At 40.6% G+C, this 16,895-nt stretch overlaps 1 protein-coding gene across 6 annotated transcripts in view; it reads right to left on the reverse strand.

Annotated features, from left to right (window-relative positions):
• Positions 1 to 16,053, reverse strand: part of depdc5 (DEP domain containing 5, GATOR1 subcomplex subunit) — an 89,777-nt gene extending 73,724 nt beyond the window's left edge. For 3 of the 6 annotated variants that reach the window (XM_089007413.1, XM_089007412.1, XM_089007410.1), the window contains exons 1-7: positions 15,941 to 16,053; positions 7,754 to 7,816; positions 7,591 to 7,678; positions 7,410 to 7,456; positions 3,482 to 3,567; positions 1,831 to 1,914; positions 1,701 to 1,750 (exon numbers count right to left, since the gene is read on the reverse strand). In XM_089007413.1, the coding sequence (XP_088863539.1) occupies positions 1,701 to 1,750; positions 1,831 to 1,914; positions 3,482 to 3,567; positions 7,410 to 7,456; positions 7,591 to 7,678; positions 7,754 to 7,811 (413 nt within the window). In that variant the 5' untranslated portion in view covers positions 7,812 to 7,816; positions 15,941 to 16,053. Of the gene's footprint in view, positions 1 to 1,700; positions 1,751 to 1,830; positions 1,915 to 3,481; positions 3,568 to 7,409; positions 7,457 to 7,590; positions 7,679 to 7,753; positions 7,817 to 15,635; positions 15,909 to 15,940 lie in introns of those variants that run through there. The other 3 variants (XM_089007411.1, XM_089007416.1, XM_089007415.1) reach the window with 3 other exon arrangements.
• Positions 16,054 to 16,895: the final 842 nt, after the last annotated feature.

The following is a 16,895-nucleotide window of genomic DNA, read 5'->3' on the forward strand; positions in this document are numbered from 1 at the left end:
CTGCTTCAATTCCAAGCTGCAACAGTTCCACATACGCATCGGCGCTCTGCGCTGACGCTCCTTTCTTATCGTGGGTTCCTCAAGCCATGCATCCATCCAGCCGCAGACTGCCAAAAGCACTGACCTTCCACTGAACAAAGCGGGGCTGTGAAGAAGCTGCCCATTACAGGCAATCTTGGCGGGTACTCGTAACAGGGAGCGCACACAACTCTTACTCCGGCATGCATTCACTGGCTCTCTATACATTTTCAAATATCAAAATGACCTTACGCCACTTTACCTCTCCAAGCTCATCCGCCCCTACACCTTACCGGCGCCTCAGGTCTGCTGACCAGACATTATTAGAAGTACCAAGAACTAAACAGATCGAGCATTTTCAATTCGTACAGCAAGCAAAATATATTAAATTAAAACTGTAACTTGCTTAGGATCTGATTTTTTTTCTGTGCGACAGCTGCTTTTTTACTTCCGCTCATTTGCGCTCTCCTGCAATAATGTAACAATCCATTTCTTCAATCGAAATGGAGATCACTCACCTCCTCTACATCATCTTCTTTTGCTTTCGGCTTTTCCCTTCAAGGGGTCGCCACAACAAATCAGTGTCCTCCATCTTTAGAGGTTTGATTCGCATGTTTGTTTTGGCCAAGCTTTTACGTCGGATGCCCTTCATGACTACATGGATGACATAAAGCTGTATGCTAAGAGCGAAAGGGACAGAGACTCCCTGATCCACACAACCAGGATCTACAGCAGTGACATCAGGATGTCATTTGACATATACAGGTAACATCTGATTTACGACCGGCGCGAGTTATGACCACGACCGCCAGCCTTGTAATTTTTTATCTACGGCTGCCACTGCTACAGCCAGCAACGCGACAGAGATAGAGGTCCGTGCATGATGATTTATTAAGCTACAACACAAAGCACTGGTCTTAAAAAGAGGACCAGGAGAATAATCAAAAATAAAGAATACAAAAAAACGACGAGTGTGGGGGGTGGGGCAATGGGAACCCCGACAATGGCGAGAAGCAACTCGCACACGGTGTTGCACAAACGGAACAATCCCAAAAGGATTACGGGATGGGGGTAGGGGGGGGGGGGCTTGGACCGAGCACAAAAGTCCAGGGTAATACAAAGTACAAATACAAGTTGACAGCGTCCCGTTATCGTACCCCCTCTGTCCTGAAGAAGGAATCGGGGAGGTGTGGCCCGTCCCCAGCTGTCAATCCGAACGTGACAATATTGAACAAGTAGGATGTTTATTTTCCGGAGGGGCATATCATGACGATACAAAATAACTGTTTCTTAACAAACGCGTCCGACAATTTTCTCCGGCATGACAGCACAGCAATCGGGGCGAGGGAGGAGTGTCCACCGAAGTCGAGGCGGTGCGGGTGGGATCGCCGCGACACAAACGCCGAGTCGGGCTCACGGTCGACATCGCCAGCACACAAGCTATGAGTCCACCATTGCGCTTTGCAAGTTTGAATAGATGAATGTTTTACCATAATAGTCACAGTCTTATTGGAACTTAAAGTATGTTTCCTGTAAAATTTAGCTAATACACGCAGGTCATGGCGCATGGTCAAAATGGTACATCTTTCTCAATTTGAGCGAGGAAAAACCCCGACTGGACTACAAATGAAGTTGAAGTTAACTGATTTTAAAGCAACTCATGGAATATAGTATTAACATACCTGATTCCTGCATATTCCACTTTTTGTGACACATAGGCACATGTGCTTACCTACAATCCAGAAACCAAAAAGACCAATGGTCATAAAAACAACAACCATAAATTCAGATATATATTTTTGCAAAACCTACCAAATTCTTTTTGAGTCTCCACATGTCACCCCTCCCGATGTATTGGTCTTTAAAGGTCACTTCCATCAAGTCCAGAGTGACGTCCTTTGAAGGGGAAAAATATGACAATCATGGTACTCAATCTGTCATGAAATATTTCATTTTGTCACATTTTACTCAGATGAAACTATTTTTTGGTTTTAACATTATCGGTTGATACAAAGTCGATGACTTATTGTACTTTTTAATGGTGCAACGGGAAAGTATTGTCTCTTATTTGTCTTTACGAATGTGAAACGTAGCCATGCAAAAGTATTCATCATTAGATATTGTACCAAGATGGAAGGACAGAGAGATGGACAGACAGGCAGAGATACAGATAGATACATTATTCAGCCCGCGAAAGACAAAAATTGTGAAATGGAATGGTTATGAACTCATGGGTTAGCAACCCAAGAGTAGGGAGCCTAGGTGGATGGTTCATTCCTATGTTGTGGTTCCCTGTGACTCTGGAAAATAACCGTGCTCTAGAAACCTGGGAATCATAGGTGACAGTTCAACGATTGACGTTGTGTTTGTTGCATCATACTTGTGACTGCATGATTTGGTCACTTGAATGACAAATGTGGCAGAGCTGCTATCCAGTCACTGGTCGTGTGTAGGTTCTGATGCGTAAAGAACATGTTTGTACAAATTGCCTTGAATAATCTTTCTGTGTCCTTGACGTTTTTAGAGAATATGGTTTGCCAGACGAAGCCATCTGACTGCTCTTCAAAGTCAAAGTCAGCTTTATTGTCAAATATGCTAATATGCATGACATACAGCACAGATGGAATTAATGTCCTCTTCTGCCGGGTGACCCTGACGAAGGCGGAAGTATACGCCGAAACATGTCAGGTATTTGAACACTTACAATACACTGTCTGTAAGTAAAGAATCTGCTTTAAATTATTATTATTAGTAGTAGTAGTATTATGTATTATTATTATGTGGGGGGGGGGAGTTATTTGTTATTTTGTTTGTTTGTTTTTTGTTCTTTTAACTTCAAGATAGCACCGTGAGAGTGGCTGCCATTCCAGCAGCTCCTGTATTTTGTTTTTCTACTTCTTTACTTTTCTCACGTTGATGCTGTGAAATGTAAATTTCTCCACTGCGAGACGAATAAAGGTATATCCAATCCAATCAAGCTTCTGGTAGAGGACCAGAGCTAAATGGGGGATTGTCGAAAATTTTATATATGTATGTATACACACTGTAGATGCATGTATACACACAGTAGATGCATGTATACGGGCGGGGCAAGCGGACAGACAGACGAACGGACAGACAGATAGATAGATGCGAGTGTGTGTGCATGAATTTTGAAAGGCAGCACCTGTTTGCTGAGCTCTTCGGAGATTACACATTTTCATTTGGAAAAATGTTAAGTATGGGGTCCACTTGGACATAATCCATTGCTTTTCGTGGAGCATGCTCAAACTTGTCAAGAGTAAGACACAGTTGCAGCTCAACTTGAGCTACGTGTGTTTGAAGTTGTAATGTGACAAAATGTGGAGACGTTTAAGGAGAATACGATTAACCCCAACCCCCATCTATCGCGTATTAAACTCCAGCCGACCACGGCAAAAAGGGGCTATGAATCATCATTCTCAACAGAGAAAAGCGAGCAAACCTTTGGGTCAACAATATTAACAATGACATCTTGGTATGCACGAAGTCGAAATGCTTGTGCCACAGCTTGATCCACACTGATTGTCTCTAAGAATGGAGAAAGAAGGAATTCAATGAATTTTCAAGTTGTGTTATTGTTGACGCAATGGGGTTCAATTGACATGTAAATATTTCTTGGGACCCTTCAGATACTGCTTTGTAGTTGTCTTAATCCTATTATTTTTTCGGTTTGTTTGCTAGTCCCCGTATCCCCTCAAACCCCATCATTAGTTTGAAATTGTCAAAAATAAGTGGTTAACAATTGCCGATGATTAAAAATCATATTAATTCATTTCAGAATAAAATCATTACAAATGTAAGAGTGGCCAACATTTTAAATTTGCACTGTAGAATCACACATAATTACAATTTTCAGACCTTAACCCCGTCGAACCTGTTTGAGAGGAACTGGACAATAGATTGAAAACCAAGCAAACTACAAACGTTACACATTTCCGTAAACTTATTTTGGAAGAAACCTGTGTTTGATTTCCTTTGTAAAAAGAATGCTACGGGTGCATCTCGCTGCTATATTGGCCTAAAGTGGTACTTGAATGAGTAAAGCGTTAACAATACATTTTTGTTGAAACATTCCATGATTTCTGCAGTGACTTACGATCTTTATTTGTTGAGTGTTTTCATCTCAGAGTGCAAAGCCAATTTCAATGAAGTAGGAATGTTGTGTGAAGCAAATAAAAAACACATATGATTTGCCAATCATGTACAGCATATGAATAGAGTATAGCACACTACACAGAGAAGACATTTTTGCTTCAACTCATCAACTTTATTAACTTTGGCAAATAATCAATGACCTGAATTTTTATGGCTGGAACTCATTCCAAAAAAGCTTGGACGGGGTTATATTTACCAGTGTAACATCAGTAAATGTTTGGAATGTGAGGAGACCAGTTTTTGAACATTTGTAGGTGAAACTCTTTCCAATTTTGGCTTGATGTACAACTTCAGCTGTTCAACAGTCTAGGGTCTGTTGTTCTATTTTGCACTAATACGGCATATTTTTTCAATGGAAGACAAGTCAGGACCGAAGGAAGACCAGTTTAGTAGCCATACTTTTACTGTGAAGCCCCACTGTTTTAACGTGTCGAATTTCTTTCTGATATAAGCAGAAAGCCCATGAAAAACGCATTGCTTGGACGGCAGTACGTTTTCTCCAAAACCTGCATAAATCTTTCAGCATTAATTGAGCCTTAACAGATCAGTAAATTACTCTTGTCATTGGCACTGGGCCATACCATCAGAGATGCTGGCTTTTGAACTTTGCGCCCATAAAAATTCGGATGGTTCTCTTCCTCTTTGGACTGGAGAACACAACGCCCACACTTTCCAATAATAAGAAGAATAAGAATAAGAATAAGGAGAAGAAGAACAAAAAGAACAAAAATAATAAGAAAAAGAATAAGGAGAAACAGAAGAAGAAGAAGAACAAGAAGAAGAAGAATATAATAAATAATTTTAAAGGTGGATTTATCAAACAACATAACACTTTTCCAATTTGCATCTCTCTCTCCCCAGTGAGTTCGGACCCAGAGAAGGTGGTGACAGTCCCAAGTGTTGTTGATAAATGTATTTTGTTTAGCGTAGTACAGTTTTAAAGGACAACCGACATCACTTTTTTGTTTCCTAACTGACATCAGAAAAACGTTATACAGTAAAGTCTCAGAAGAAGATTGATGACTTTTTTAAATTGTATACATAATACAGTAAGATGTAAGCGTTGCAGTTTCCCTGTTGTGTTATGTACATGCCCACTGTACTGTATATGAATGCAATCGTTTTTTGCAACAATGTTTCTTGTTTTGTCTGCTGAAGCGCGATGATTTTGAAAATTATTAACATTCCATACTGTGTATTAAAGGACAGCCGATGTCACTTTTTATTCAAATGCAAATAAAAATGACTTCACGCCAAGACGTCTTGCATTGCTTGTGAATCCAAACAATGGCTTCAGATTCGGATAATATGCTTTCTTGTTACACATCCAGTTATGAATATGTTTCAAATACACTGTAGTTCTGAAGATTAAAGCATACATGTTTACAATCATTAAAGAATTATATGTGCCATTTTGAGGCAACATTGGGGGAACATCTCTCACCCAAAAAAAGGGAGCTAATGGCCAGCTCCGTTTCTTATATGGCGCTTGGTTGCCCTCTTTTGGCGGCTTTTGTTTAATGCAGTTCGGCGCAGGATCGGATATATCGATAGTCCCGGTTATATCGATATTTTTTCGGACTCCCTTGAATATCGATATAACGAGACTTTACTGTAGCATCTAAAATACCCAAAACACGCAGGATGATATTTTTAGTCAAATGCAAAACACCAATGAAAATGACTTCAAGTGTCCAAAAAATTGAACCCGGAAGTGGCCAGTTTCAGAAGGTCCCGCCCCCTTGTTTGTGACGTCACGCCAAGAAGTCTTGCCTTGCTCGAGAATCAAAACAATGGCTTCCGATTCGGAGAAGATGCTTTCTTGTTACTCATCCAGTTATGAATATGATTCAAATAGTTCTGAAGAGGAGAGCATAAATGTTTGCAATCGATTAAACAAGTTCTTCCGTGTAATTTTGAGGCGTGTGGATTGCAATGTACCGTCCTAGAAAATGCACAAGATGGCACCCAAGCTCGGTTGGAAATGGGCTGATTTGTCTGCTGGGAATTTGTGTCAGCGAATATCAAATAGTTGTCTTGGTGCAACACACAATCAGAATGAGAATCAGAATCAGAATACCTTTATTCGTCCCGCAATGGGGAAATTTGCAGTCCACAGCAGCAATTGAAGAGGGATGGGGTTAGGGTGGGAGTGAAAGGATAGAAAACAAGATATTCTAAGCATAACAAAATAAAAATGTCAACTGTATACTGTGCAAATGTAGATGTGCAAAAACCGTTCTATAAACAAGACTGTACATAGTGCAGAATCAAGAAATGCATTTAGATATATTGCAACAACCCATATTTACAAGTGTCCAGTTTTTTTTTTGGTTTTTTTTTTTTTTCACATGTGATCATTGGGATTCACGGATTCACCATCGCGTTATTTATGTGTTTTCCTTCTAATATCGCCATCAACACGAAGTTTTCAGACCAAACAAAGTACCGCAAAATGCATTGTGTGTGTCCTTTCTCGGTCAGGGGTGTTCCTTCCGTGATGTGACGTCAGGAATCATCACAACTCAAAAACAAGACTTCCTGAATATTCGGTGCAAATCTTAAAAGGTAAAATATAGCTATATGCGGTGGAATCTTTGTAAAATACGCTCAGTAGAAGTGATTTGAAGGGATTTTACAAATTATGGAAACAACTTGAGCGGGGCGTCGGTTGTCCTTTAAGTTGTATATTGAGGCATATTGTCCTTAAACTTTTGATCTATTTTAATGACAGAGGAGAACCTCAACCCCATTTTTGATGTAAATGACTGAGCAATCCATGGAAGTTCTGTTTATTTTATTCCCATTAATGGCAGACACACACCTGTTCCCAGTTATCCTGTTCATTTGTGGGATGTGCTAAACAGCTGTTTGATGTTTTGCTATCTGTCCCACGTGTCACAGCCATAAAATTTAAAGTTGATCATTATCTCCCCAAAACAATAAAGTTGATCAGTTTATACACAAAATAGCTTGTCTTTCCACTGTGTTGAATGAAATAAACAGTTGATATGCAAATGATGTTATTAAATTGTACTGTACCTGTATTCTGTTTAAAACAAATGGCCCAACTTCACTGGAATTTAATTTGGACAGACTGAACTGGAATAATTAGCTAATGGAGAAAAATTGTGCGTTGCAGACTTTTCGACCACATAAATATTTTTTTCCCACTCCATAAGAATTACAGAAAAAGTTTAATCGGGTTGACATACCTTTTTGAAAGTCTTCTTTTAAGCTTTTCACTTGCAGCAAAAGGGGACTGTGTATGTGAAGTAATGAGAGAGGGGATTGGCTCATGAGAGTGAGTGAGCATAACTTAAAGCTGCCGTAGAAAAACACAAAAACACTCCCTAATCACTCAACAGTAACTTCGGTCTTTCGGGACAAACTCACCTGAACTCATCAGTCGGATGTGCAATTTCAATTATGTCCCCGAGGCAGATTTGAGGGAAAACTTTTGGATTGACCACCACTTCATCATCTGAACAAAATAAAAATGTGATTGCAAAACAATCCCAAAGTGAAAAATATCATGAATATAATGATTCAAGCTTACCATTTCCACCGAAACCTCTCTTGTGCAGCACAAGCTTGTAGGATTTATTGCTCTTCATAACAGCTGATGAAAATGATTATCAGTTAATTAGTAATTGGAACACTATATATATATATATATATATATATATATATATATATATATATATATATATACACACAGTAAAGTCTCGTTATATCGATATCGGATATATCGATAGTCCCGGTTATATCGATACTATTTCTATGCACGCACAGAGAAAATTACATGCAAACAGGGTCGGATATATCGATAGTCCCGGTTATATCGATATTTTTTCGGACTCCCTTGAATATCGATATAACGAGACTTTACTGTGTGTATATATATATATATATATATATATATATATATATATATATATATACTAAGAGCAGAAGTGAACATTTGTGAGCTATGCCAAAAAAGTACGACAGATGCAGTGTTTGCTTTAAGACTGCTGATAGAGAAGTACAAAGCGTATGACAGGGTGCCCAGAGAAGAGCTGTGGTATTGCATCAGGAAGTCTGGAGTGACGGAAAAGGATGACAGAGCAGTGCTAGACATGCATCATGACTGGAAGACAGTTGTGAGGTGTGCTGTCGGTGTGACTGAGGAATTCAAGGTGGAGATGGGACTCCACCAGGGGTCAGCTCTGAGCCCCTTCTTGTTTGCTATGGTGATGGACAGGCTGAAAGACAATGCTAGACAAGAATCTCCTTGGACCATGATGTTTGCAGATGACATACATATTACCATATTTGACAATAAAGCTGACTTTGACTTTGACATTGTGATCTGTAGCGAGAACAGGGAACAGGTGGCGGTGAAACTAGAGATATGTAGATATGCCCTGGAAAGGAGAGGAATGAAGTCGCAGCAAGATGGAATATATGTGTGTGAATGAGAGGGATCCAAGTGCAAGAGTGATGCTACAGGGAGAAGAGATAAAAGAAGGTGGAGGATTTTAAGTACTTGAGGTCAACTGTCCAGGGCAATGAAGAGTGTGGAAAAGAGGTGAAGAAGCGTGTCCAGGCAGGCTGGAGCGGCTGGAGAAAAATGTCAGGTGTGATGTGTGATAGAAGGGTTTCAGCTGGGATGAAAGGGAAAGTGTATGAAACAGTGGTGAGACCAGCCATGATGTTTGGACTGGAGACAGTGCCACTGAAAAAAAGACAGGAAGCAGAGCTGGTGGTAGCAGAGCTGAAGATGTTGAGGTTTTCTTTGGGAGTGACCAGGTTGGATAGGATCGGGAATAAGTACATTAGAGGGACAACTCATATTAGAGGCTTTGGAGAGAAAGTCAGAGAGGCTAGACTGAGATGGTTTGGACATGTCCAGAGGAGAAAGAGCGACTATATCGGGAGAAGGATGCTGAGCCTTGAACTGCCAGGCAGGAGACCGAGAAGAAGACCAAAGAGGAGTTTTATGGATGTGGTCAAAGAGGACATGAAGGTAGCTGGTGTGAGAGAAGAGGATGCACCAAACTGGGTAAGATGGAGGACATTGATTCGCTGTGGCGACCCCTGAGGGGAAAAGCCGAAAGGAAAAGAAGAAGTTACGACAACTCTGCACATCTCCCTTGTTCTTAAAAATGGCCACGAGTACACTTTGTCTCCATTCTTCAGGCATCTGCTTACCCTCGAAGATCTTTTTGGAAAAACCCAGTCAAGAACACCACTGCCACCTCTCCTAGACAATTAAATGCAATGATTGGTAAACCATCAGGGCAGAGTGCCTTTCCACCATTCATCCTCTTCTACGCCCTTCTCACTTCATCCTTGCTAATGTTTTCTGCGTCTTGGTCCACAACGGTCACGTCTTCTACTCTTTGTTCCTTGTCATTGTCCTCATTCATCAATTCTTCAAAGTACTCTCTCCATCTCGCCATCACACTTCTGGCACCTGTTCATACATTGCCATCTCTATCCTTAACTCTTTACAGACGATTGGGTCATATTTGGTACACTAAAGATAAGTGCTTATAGATCGAAAAAATTAAAGGTAGCAGTTCAAGTTTCGATTGGAACTGATGCAGCACGACTTACATGTCCCTTTAACACAGGTTATGTGCAGCTATGCCTTTAAGAGCGTCAGTGACATCATCTCCTGGTTGCGCAACACAACGTGCGCTCCTCCATCTTCAAAGCTCCTTCTACTTCTCGTCACGGATCAAATATCACGTAAGTATATGTTGTGACGATTTTATGAGCTATTCAGAAGAGGTTTACCTTGATACTGAAATGCATAAACTAACGCTAACTTGTTTATTTACCAAGAAATATTAAAAATAAGTAGTGTTCCTAATGTATAACATTCGGCGTGCTAACGCTAGTTTCATGATTATATTGTTGATCCTGACTAGGTACCCGATGCGAATAATTGGAAGTGAATGGTGCGTTTTACACTAATAGCTGTACCTCATAGCTTTGCATTCTCAATATAATTATTGAAACGGAGGTCCATATGTTTTTTTTGTTATATCCTAAACAGAAATTAGAAAACTTAAAACATTGTCATCATAATGTCTGGTACAAATTTAACACTTCGTATTCCCAAAAGACCGTGAAACATGGTAGGAGCAGGTACAACACTTACAAGTTTCTGTGAAAAAAAATACAGGAAAAGCTAAAAGTCTATATTTCATTTGAGGCAAATCAAAGACAGCAAAATTACTTCTGAAGGCCTTGAGGACATTAGATTGGCATGTCAACTAAAATCATCTGAGAGAAAGAATTTGTAATCAGAAAATGTAGAAATGATTGTTTTGAAGAACGTAATAGGTTGCATTTCCACTTGTGCCATGTAAGGTTTTGTTGCCACCTGGTGGAAAAAAGTCCCCACTACCGTATGTGCATTTCACATTCTCAAATACAGTACTTTGACTTGAAGATAAAGCATCTGAAAGGACTGAAATTCTGTTTGTGATGTAATGTAAGGAAAGAGATGCCCATTTCACGGTAAGATCAGAGCATTGAGATCAAATGGTTAGTTTGGTATAGTTTTTGCTTTTTTGAATGTTGCTGTGCTCATATGTTTTTTTTCTAAAATACCCATGTACTGTATATCTTTCCAGATCCTGATGAGAATGAAACAGATGACCATGTTGATGAAGTTATTTTGGCATCGGACATAGTCGTGACTGTTGCATTGATGAACTTCTTGAGAAGTGGCTGGGATTGATATATTGTTTCTCAATCTCAAAATGACCAAACACTCGGATGCTTTGGGCTTGAAAGCTATCTCCACTAACTGATTATGCTGCAGAATGTACTGTATGTCAAGGGATCGCTTCGAAATTATAAAAAGGAACTTGCATATAGCAGACAACACAAAACAAGGAACTCGGGGAAGCCCAAATTATGATCCCTTGCACAAAGTAAGGCCAATGATAAAAGTTTCAAGAATTACCCAAGTCACAGCGTTTGTCAATTGATGAACAAATTGTACTCTATGAAGGTAGATTTACACTCAAGCAGTGTCTACCAAATACACCAATGAACTGGGGGTTCAAGTTGTTTGTGCTGGCAGGTTATGATGGCCACATGCATGCATTCCATATAGAGGAATGACAGATCCAGTCAGTGACTCCAAGGTTCCCGATCTGAAAGTGACCTCAAATGTTGTGCTCCATTTGGCTCAAAACATCCAACCAGGAAACAATAATCGATTGCATTCTGATAATTGGTTTACATCTATCCCCTTACTCCAACATTTGGCAACAAGAAAAATCTGGTGTTGTGGCACAGTGAGGCTCAATCGATTGTTCAGCTGAACCGCAGCTAAAAGACATTGAGGTTCTTTTCCCGCTGATGATACAGTATTCGGTTTGACAACATAGCTCATGTTCCATGTTCGGTTTAAATTCTTGCTTCTTTCCTGGTTCGGTGTTCAAAGAAGTTCAGTGATAAAAATATCAGTAACGACGATAGATAGTGAACAAAAAACTACTTTATTCTAGTGAGACAGAAAAAGCACACTCTCGTCTAGGTAGGAGCGAAGACATGAGCACACGGACAAAGATAGGAACAAAGAGAGCGAGCTCTCGCTCTCACAAGTTTTTGAATGCAGCGATCTGTTGTCCAATCAGCTACGGACAACTCAGTGTTGGGAGGGTCTTAGATTGAAGTTGGAGCCGTTGCTTCTTTGCAACGACTATTGAACTAATAAGCTTGATAATGCTATTAGACTGAAATTAAACGTGCAATAATCATAATGTGTACTAAGCTAAACATGAAATAACCTAATATGTTTACTAATGTGCATAAAACACTCTATCATTCCATATATTGCAAAGAACTGCAACAGGTGCAAGCATGGCACATGGTCGGTGAAAACTACTATTTACAGCAAAAAAATGCAATGTAAATCTTTGTTTGAATCATCACAAGAACTGCTTTGCATTATTCCATGGTTATTAGCTAGTTTTCTTTATCTGTAAAGGAACTATGTATTTTTATGTAAACATTTTATGTCAATATTTTATGCAAATTATGTATGTATTTTATGCAAATATTTTATGTATTTTATTATTTTAATAAAAAGATGTCATATGGGTAAAAGTCTAGTCTTTGAAGTTGCACTTGACATATGTTCCAAAAAAGGCACCCTCTCAACATAGGCCTTTCATGACGATTGTGCCAAATTAGGCACAAATTTTCTTAGGCTCAAATTTTCTACATTATTGAAATAAAAAAGGAAGCTACTAGTATGTTATTATATCCATCAGTGACCATAAAAACTGAACATATTTTTTTTCTAATTAGAACATAATTCAGGCAGTAAAGGGTTAATCCTTCTTCTCCTTGTCGGTACCAAATCCACCCTCCACAAAACTAACAGTTTCTCTCTCACCATTGACAGTTCTACCGTATCCCCCTCCCCTCAGGTCAAGAGCCTGGGTGTCATCCTCGATAGCTCACTATCTTTTCACTCCCATATAAATAACATAACTCGGTCTGCTTATTTCCACCTCCGTAATATTAACCGTCTCCGTCCCTCGCTCACCCCTCACTCCGCTGCTATCCTTATCCACAGTCTCGTCACCTCCCGCATCGATTATTGTAACTCACTTCTCTTCGGTATCAATCAGAAATTTCTCCATAAACTCCAACTGGTCCAAAATTCTTCAGCCCGGATCATCACTAGAACCCCCTCCTTTCACCACATCACCCCTGTCCTCCAGCAACTCCACTGGCTACCTGTTAAACATCGTATCGAATTCAAAATACTTCTGTTTACATTCAAAGCCATCCATAACCTTGCCCCTCCCTATCTTTCTGACCTGCTTCAAATCTCTGTTCCCTCTCGGTCCCTCAGATCTTCTTCCTCCCTTCACCTCTATGTGCCCTCTGCCCGTCTCACCACGATGGGTTGCAGAGCTTTCAGCCGCTCTGCTCCCAAACTCTGGAATTCACTCCCACCCAACATCCGTAATATTGACTCCCTCCCTATTTTCAAGGCTCACCTCAAAACCCACTTGTTTAAAATTGCTTTCAATGTCTAGTTCTATCTGCTATTTTATTATGTATCATTTTACTTATGGTTTTATTGTTATGTGCTTTGTTTTATTGTTTTTATTGTAAAGTGTCCTTGGGTGTTTTGAAGGGCGCTTGAAATAAAATGTATTATTATTATTATTATTATTAATCACCCGAACCTGCTGCAGGTCCTTACCATCTTTTTCTCTCTGCCTCGCCAGCCTGTTAAGATGAGTCTTGCCTTCCTTGCTGTCCAGCCTAGCATATAAATTGTCATAGGCCTCTTGTTTGGCCTTTGCCACCTTTACTTTACCTTCCTTGTATTGCTGTCTACTCTCTTCCGTCCTCTCAGTGTCCCACTTCCTCTTTGCTAACCTCTTTCTTTGTATACACTCCTGCACCTCCCCATTCCACCACCAAGTCTCCTTATCTACCTTTCTTCCACTCGATAAGTACTTTCCGACCAGTGTCCCTGATTCCATTCGCTGTAGTTTGCCAGTCATCTGGAAGGACCTCTTGCCCACCAAATGCTTGTCTTCACTCCTTCCTCAAAGTCATGCAACACTCTTCCTTTTTCAACTTTCACCATTTTGTCCTCAGTTCTGCCTTTCGTTTTGTTTCTTCCTCTACCAGCGTCGTCCTATACACCACCAGCCTATGCTGTCTGGCTATACTCTCACCAACCACTATACAGTCACTGATTTCCTTCAGATGGCGCCGTTGATACCTGTGTACTCCTGCCTCCACTCTTATTGTTCACCCCATGTTCCTGTCTCTTCTGAAAGAAAGTATTCACCATAGCCATTTCCATCCTCTGAGCAAAGTCAACCACCATCTGTCCTTCAGCGTTCCTCATCTGGATTCCAAAGCTGCCCATCACCTCATCCCATCTCGAGGTAAAATATCCAGAATCACCCCTGATCATTTTGGGCGATTTTAATCAAACACGCTTAAACCGTGAACTCCCCAAATATAAGCAGCATATTGACTGTTTCACCAGAGGAGAAAACATTCTAGATCATTGTTACACAGCACTCAAAGGCGCATACCGGTCTGTTGCGCATGCAGCATTGGGTCTTTCTGACCACTATTTAATCCACTTAATTCCCACATACAAACAGAAACTCAAATGTGTAAAACCGGTACTCAAGACAGTTAAAACATGGACAGATGAAGCAAAGTTATCACTACAAGAATGCTTAGACTGCACTGATTGGAGCGTCTTTGAAACTTCAACAGGCACATTGGATGAATACACAGACACTGTAACATCATACATCAGTTTCTGTGAGGACATGTGTGTACCAACAAAGTCCTTCCGCTCATTCAACAACAACAAGCCATGCTTCACTCCCAAACTCAGGCAGTTTAGGAAAGAGAAAGAATCCGCATTTAAAAGCGGCGATCGAGCAGTTTACAAACTCGCCCGAAACAGGCTGACGAAGGAAATGAACATCGCAAAGAAAAGTTATGCGGAGAGGCTTAACAAACTGTTCTCCGCTAACGACTCTGCATCGGTGTGGAATGGCCTGAAAGCAATAACAAATTATCGTTTACCTTCCCCCCAAGCAGTGTACAACAATGGTATGGCTGATGAGTTAAATACATACTTTTGCCGATTTGAAAAGGACACCACCATTTCCCCTGTCTGCCCACCATTACCAGAAACTACCGTATCTCCGCCCTCTGCCCTACAGATCCACGAACTGGACGTGAGACGGCTCTTCAAGCAGCAAAAGATCAAGAAAGCTGCAGGACCTGACAGAGTGTCCCCCTCCTGCCTGAGAGTCTGCGCTGACCAGCTGGCTCCGGTCTTCACACAAATCTTCAACAGATCCCTGGAGCAGTGTGAAGTCCTATCCTGCTTCAAACAGTCTACTATCGTCATCATCTTTGTTTCTTGCGCCAACATGTCCATTGAAGTCTCCACCAATTACAACCCTCTGACTTCTCGGGATGTTCTGTATGACTTCATCAAAGTCCAACCAAAATGTCTCCTTCCCCGCCAACTCACATCCTACTTGTGGGACGAACGACATTTAATATCACACCTTCAATTTCTAGCTTCAGACTCATCATTCTATATGATACTCTTTTTACTTCGAAGACATTCCTAACAAACTCTTCTTTTAAGATAACCCCAACTCAATTTATCTTTCTGTCTTCACAATGATAGAACAACGTGAACCCTGACGCTAAGCTTCTAGCATTGCTCCCTTTCCACCTGGTCTCCTGGACACACAGTATGTCTACCTTCCTTCTCTGCATCATGTCAACCAGCTCTCTACTACTCTACTCTTAGTTCTATACTCTTGGCGTTCCATTTCTCTCTTTTCCTCCGGGCACACCCCCCCCCTCTCCTTCTTCGACCAACAGTAGTCCATTTTCAGCCGGCGGCGGCTCACCTGACTAATTTTGCGAGTGGAGGCTGGCTTGACCGCAGTCCCCTCTGCAACCACGCCGCCGCCTCAGTCACATTAATCACTTTTAAAAATCCTTCCCACAAGCATATAAATTGGCCGTCGGTATATGACATGCAAAGGCATAGCATCGCAAATGTCCACAGTGAATCACAATATACTGTACTTCCGAATCATTATTTTACCAATGTTGTTCAACATAAAATCTAGATTACTGGTAGTTGAGTCAGCGCAATGTCGTTTTGTGACGACAAGTGACGACGAGGATAACGTTATATTAGAAATCTTACCGATTGTTCTCGCAATCGATGCACCACCCTTGATTGTGTGTGCTTCCTTAATAAAATCAGAGAATTATTTCGATTTACTTTTATTTGTACTTCTTCCTGTGTTTTCTTCTTCTTCTTCTTCTTCTTCTTCTTCTTCTTCTTCTTCTTCTTCTTCTTCTTCTTCTTCTTCTTCTTCTTCTTCTTCTTCTTCTTCTTCTTCTTCTTCTTCTTCTTCTTCTTCTGTTAAGAAACGTTTATGTCATTAACGTCGCCTACAGGTATGGAGTGTGAACCAGATTTGACCCTCTTTATTTCAGAATCAGAATCAGAATACCTTTATTCGTCCCGCAATGGGGAAATTTGCAGTCCACAGCAGCAATTGAAGAGGGATGAGGTTGGGGTGGGAGTGAAAGGATAGAAAACAAGATATTCTAAGCATAACAAAATAAAAACTTTCATCCGTTTATTTAATAGTGTTGACCTCTGTCTCTGGAAATATCGAAGGTTTTGGAAATGTCAGACGAATACTAAATTGCTCTAACTCGGGTCTGCCTTCTTTCTTCATTATTTTACCTCCTCCAAACAGGTTTTAAAAATGGTACGATATGGCGGCCACAAGGACCATGCATCTCACCCAGCAGGTGTACAGTGTCGTGTTGTCAAATAAGGCACATGTAAGTCGAGCTGTTGCGTTAACGTTGCTAACTTTTATTTGACGTCCAATGCAATCCGTTTTTGCCAGTCACTCTCTCGTCTGGACCTTGACGCCCCCTGCTGGCGTAATCACCCAGCGACACTGATCTTGTCAACGATTACACCACATCTCCCCTTTCTAGAATCATTGGGTAGAATACCAATAATTCAAGACCTTGACGATTATTCTGCCTCGTAGATGTAAGGTCTGCTCATGTCTAAAACTGTGCCAAGGGATCGCATAGGAAAAACAAACATTGCTGTTAATTGAGACAATCCATTC

Source organism: Hippocampus bargibanti, linkage group LG11, assembly GCF_051943395.1.
Source record: "Hippocampus bargibanti isolate YZ-2025 linkage group LG11, ASM5194339v1, whole genome shotgun sequence".
NCBI classification, from domain to species: domain Eukaryota; kingdom Metazoa; phylum Chordata; class Actinopteri; order Syngnathiformes; family Syngnathidae; genus Hippocampus; species Hippocampus bargibanti.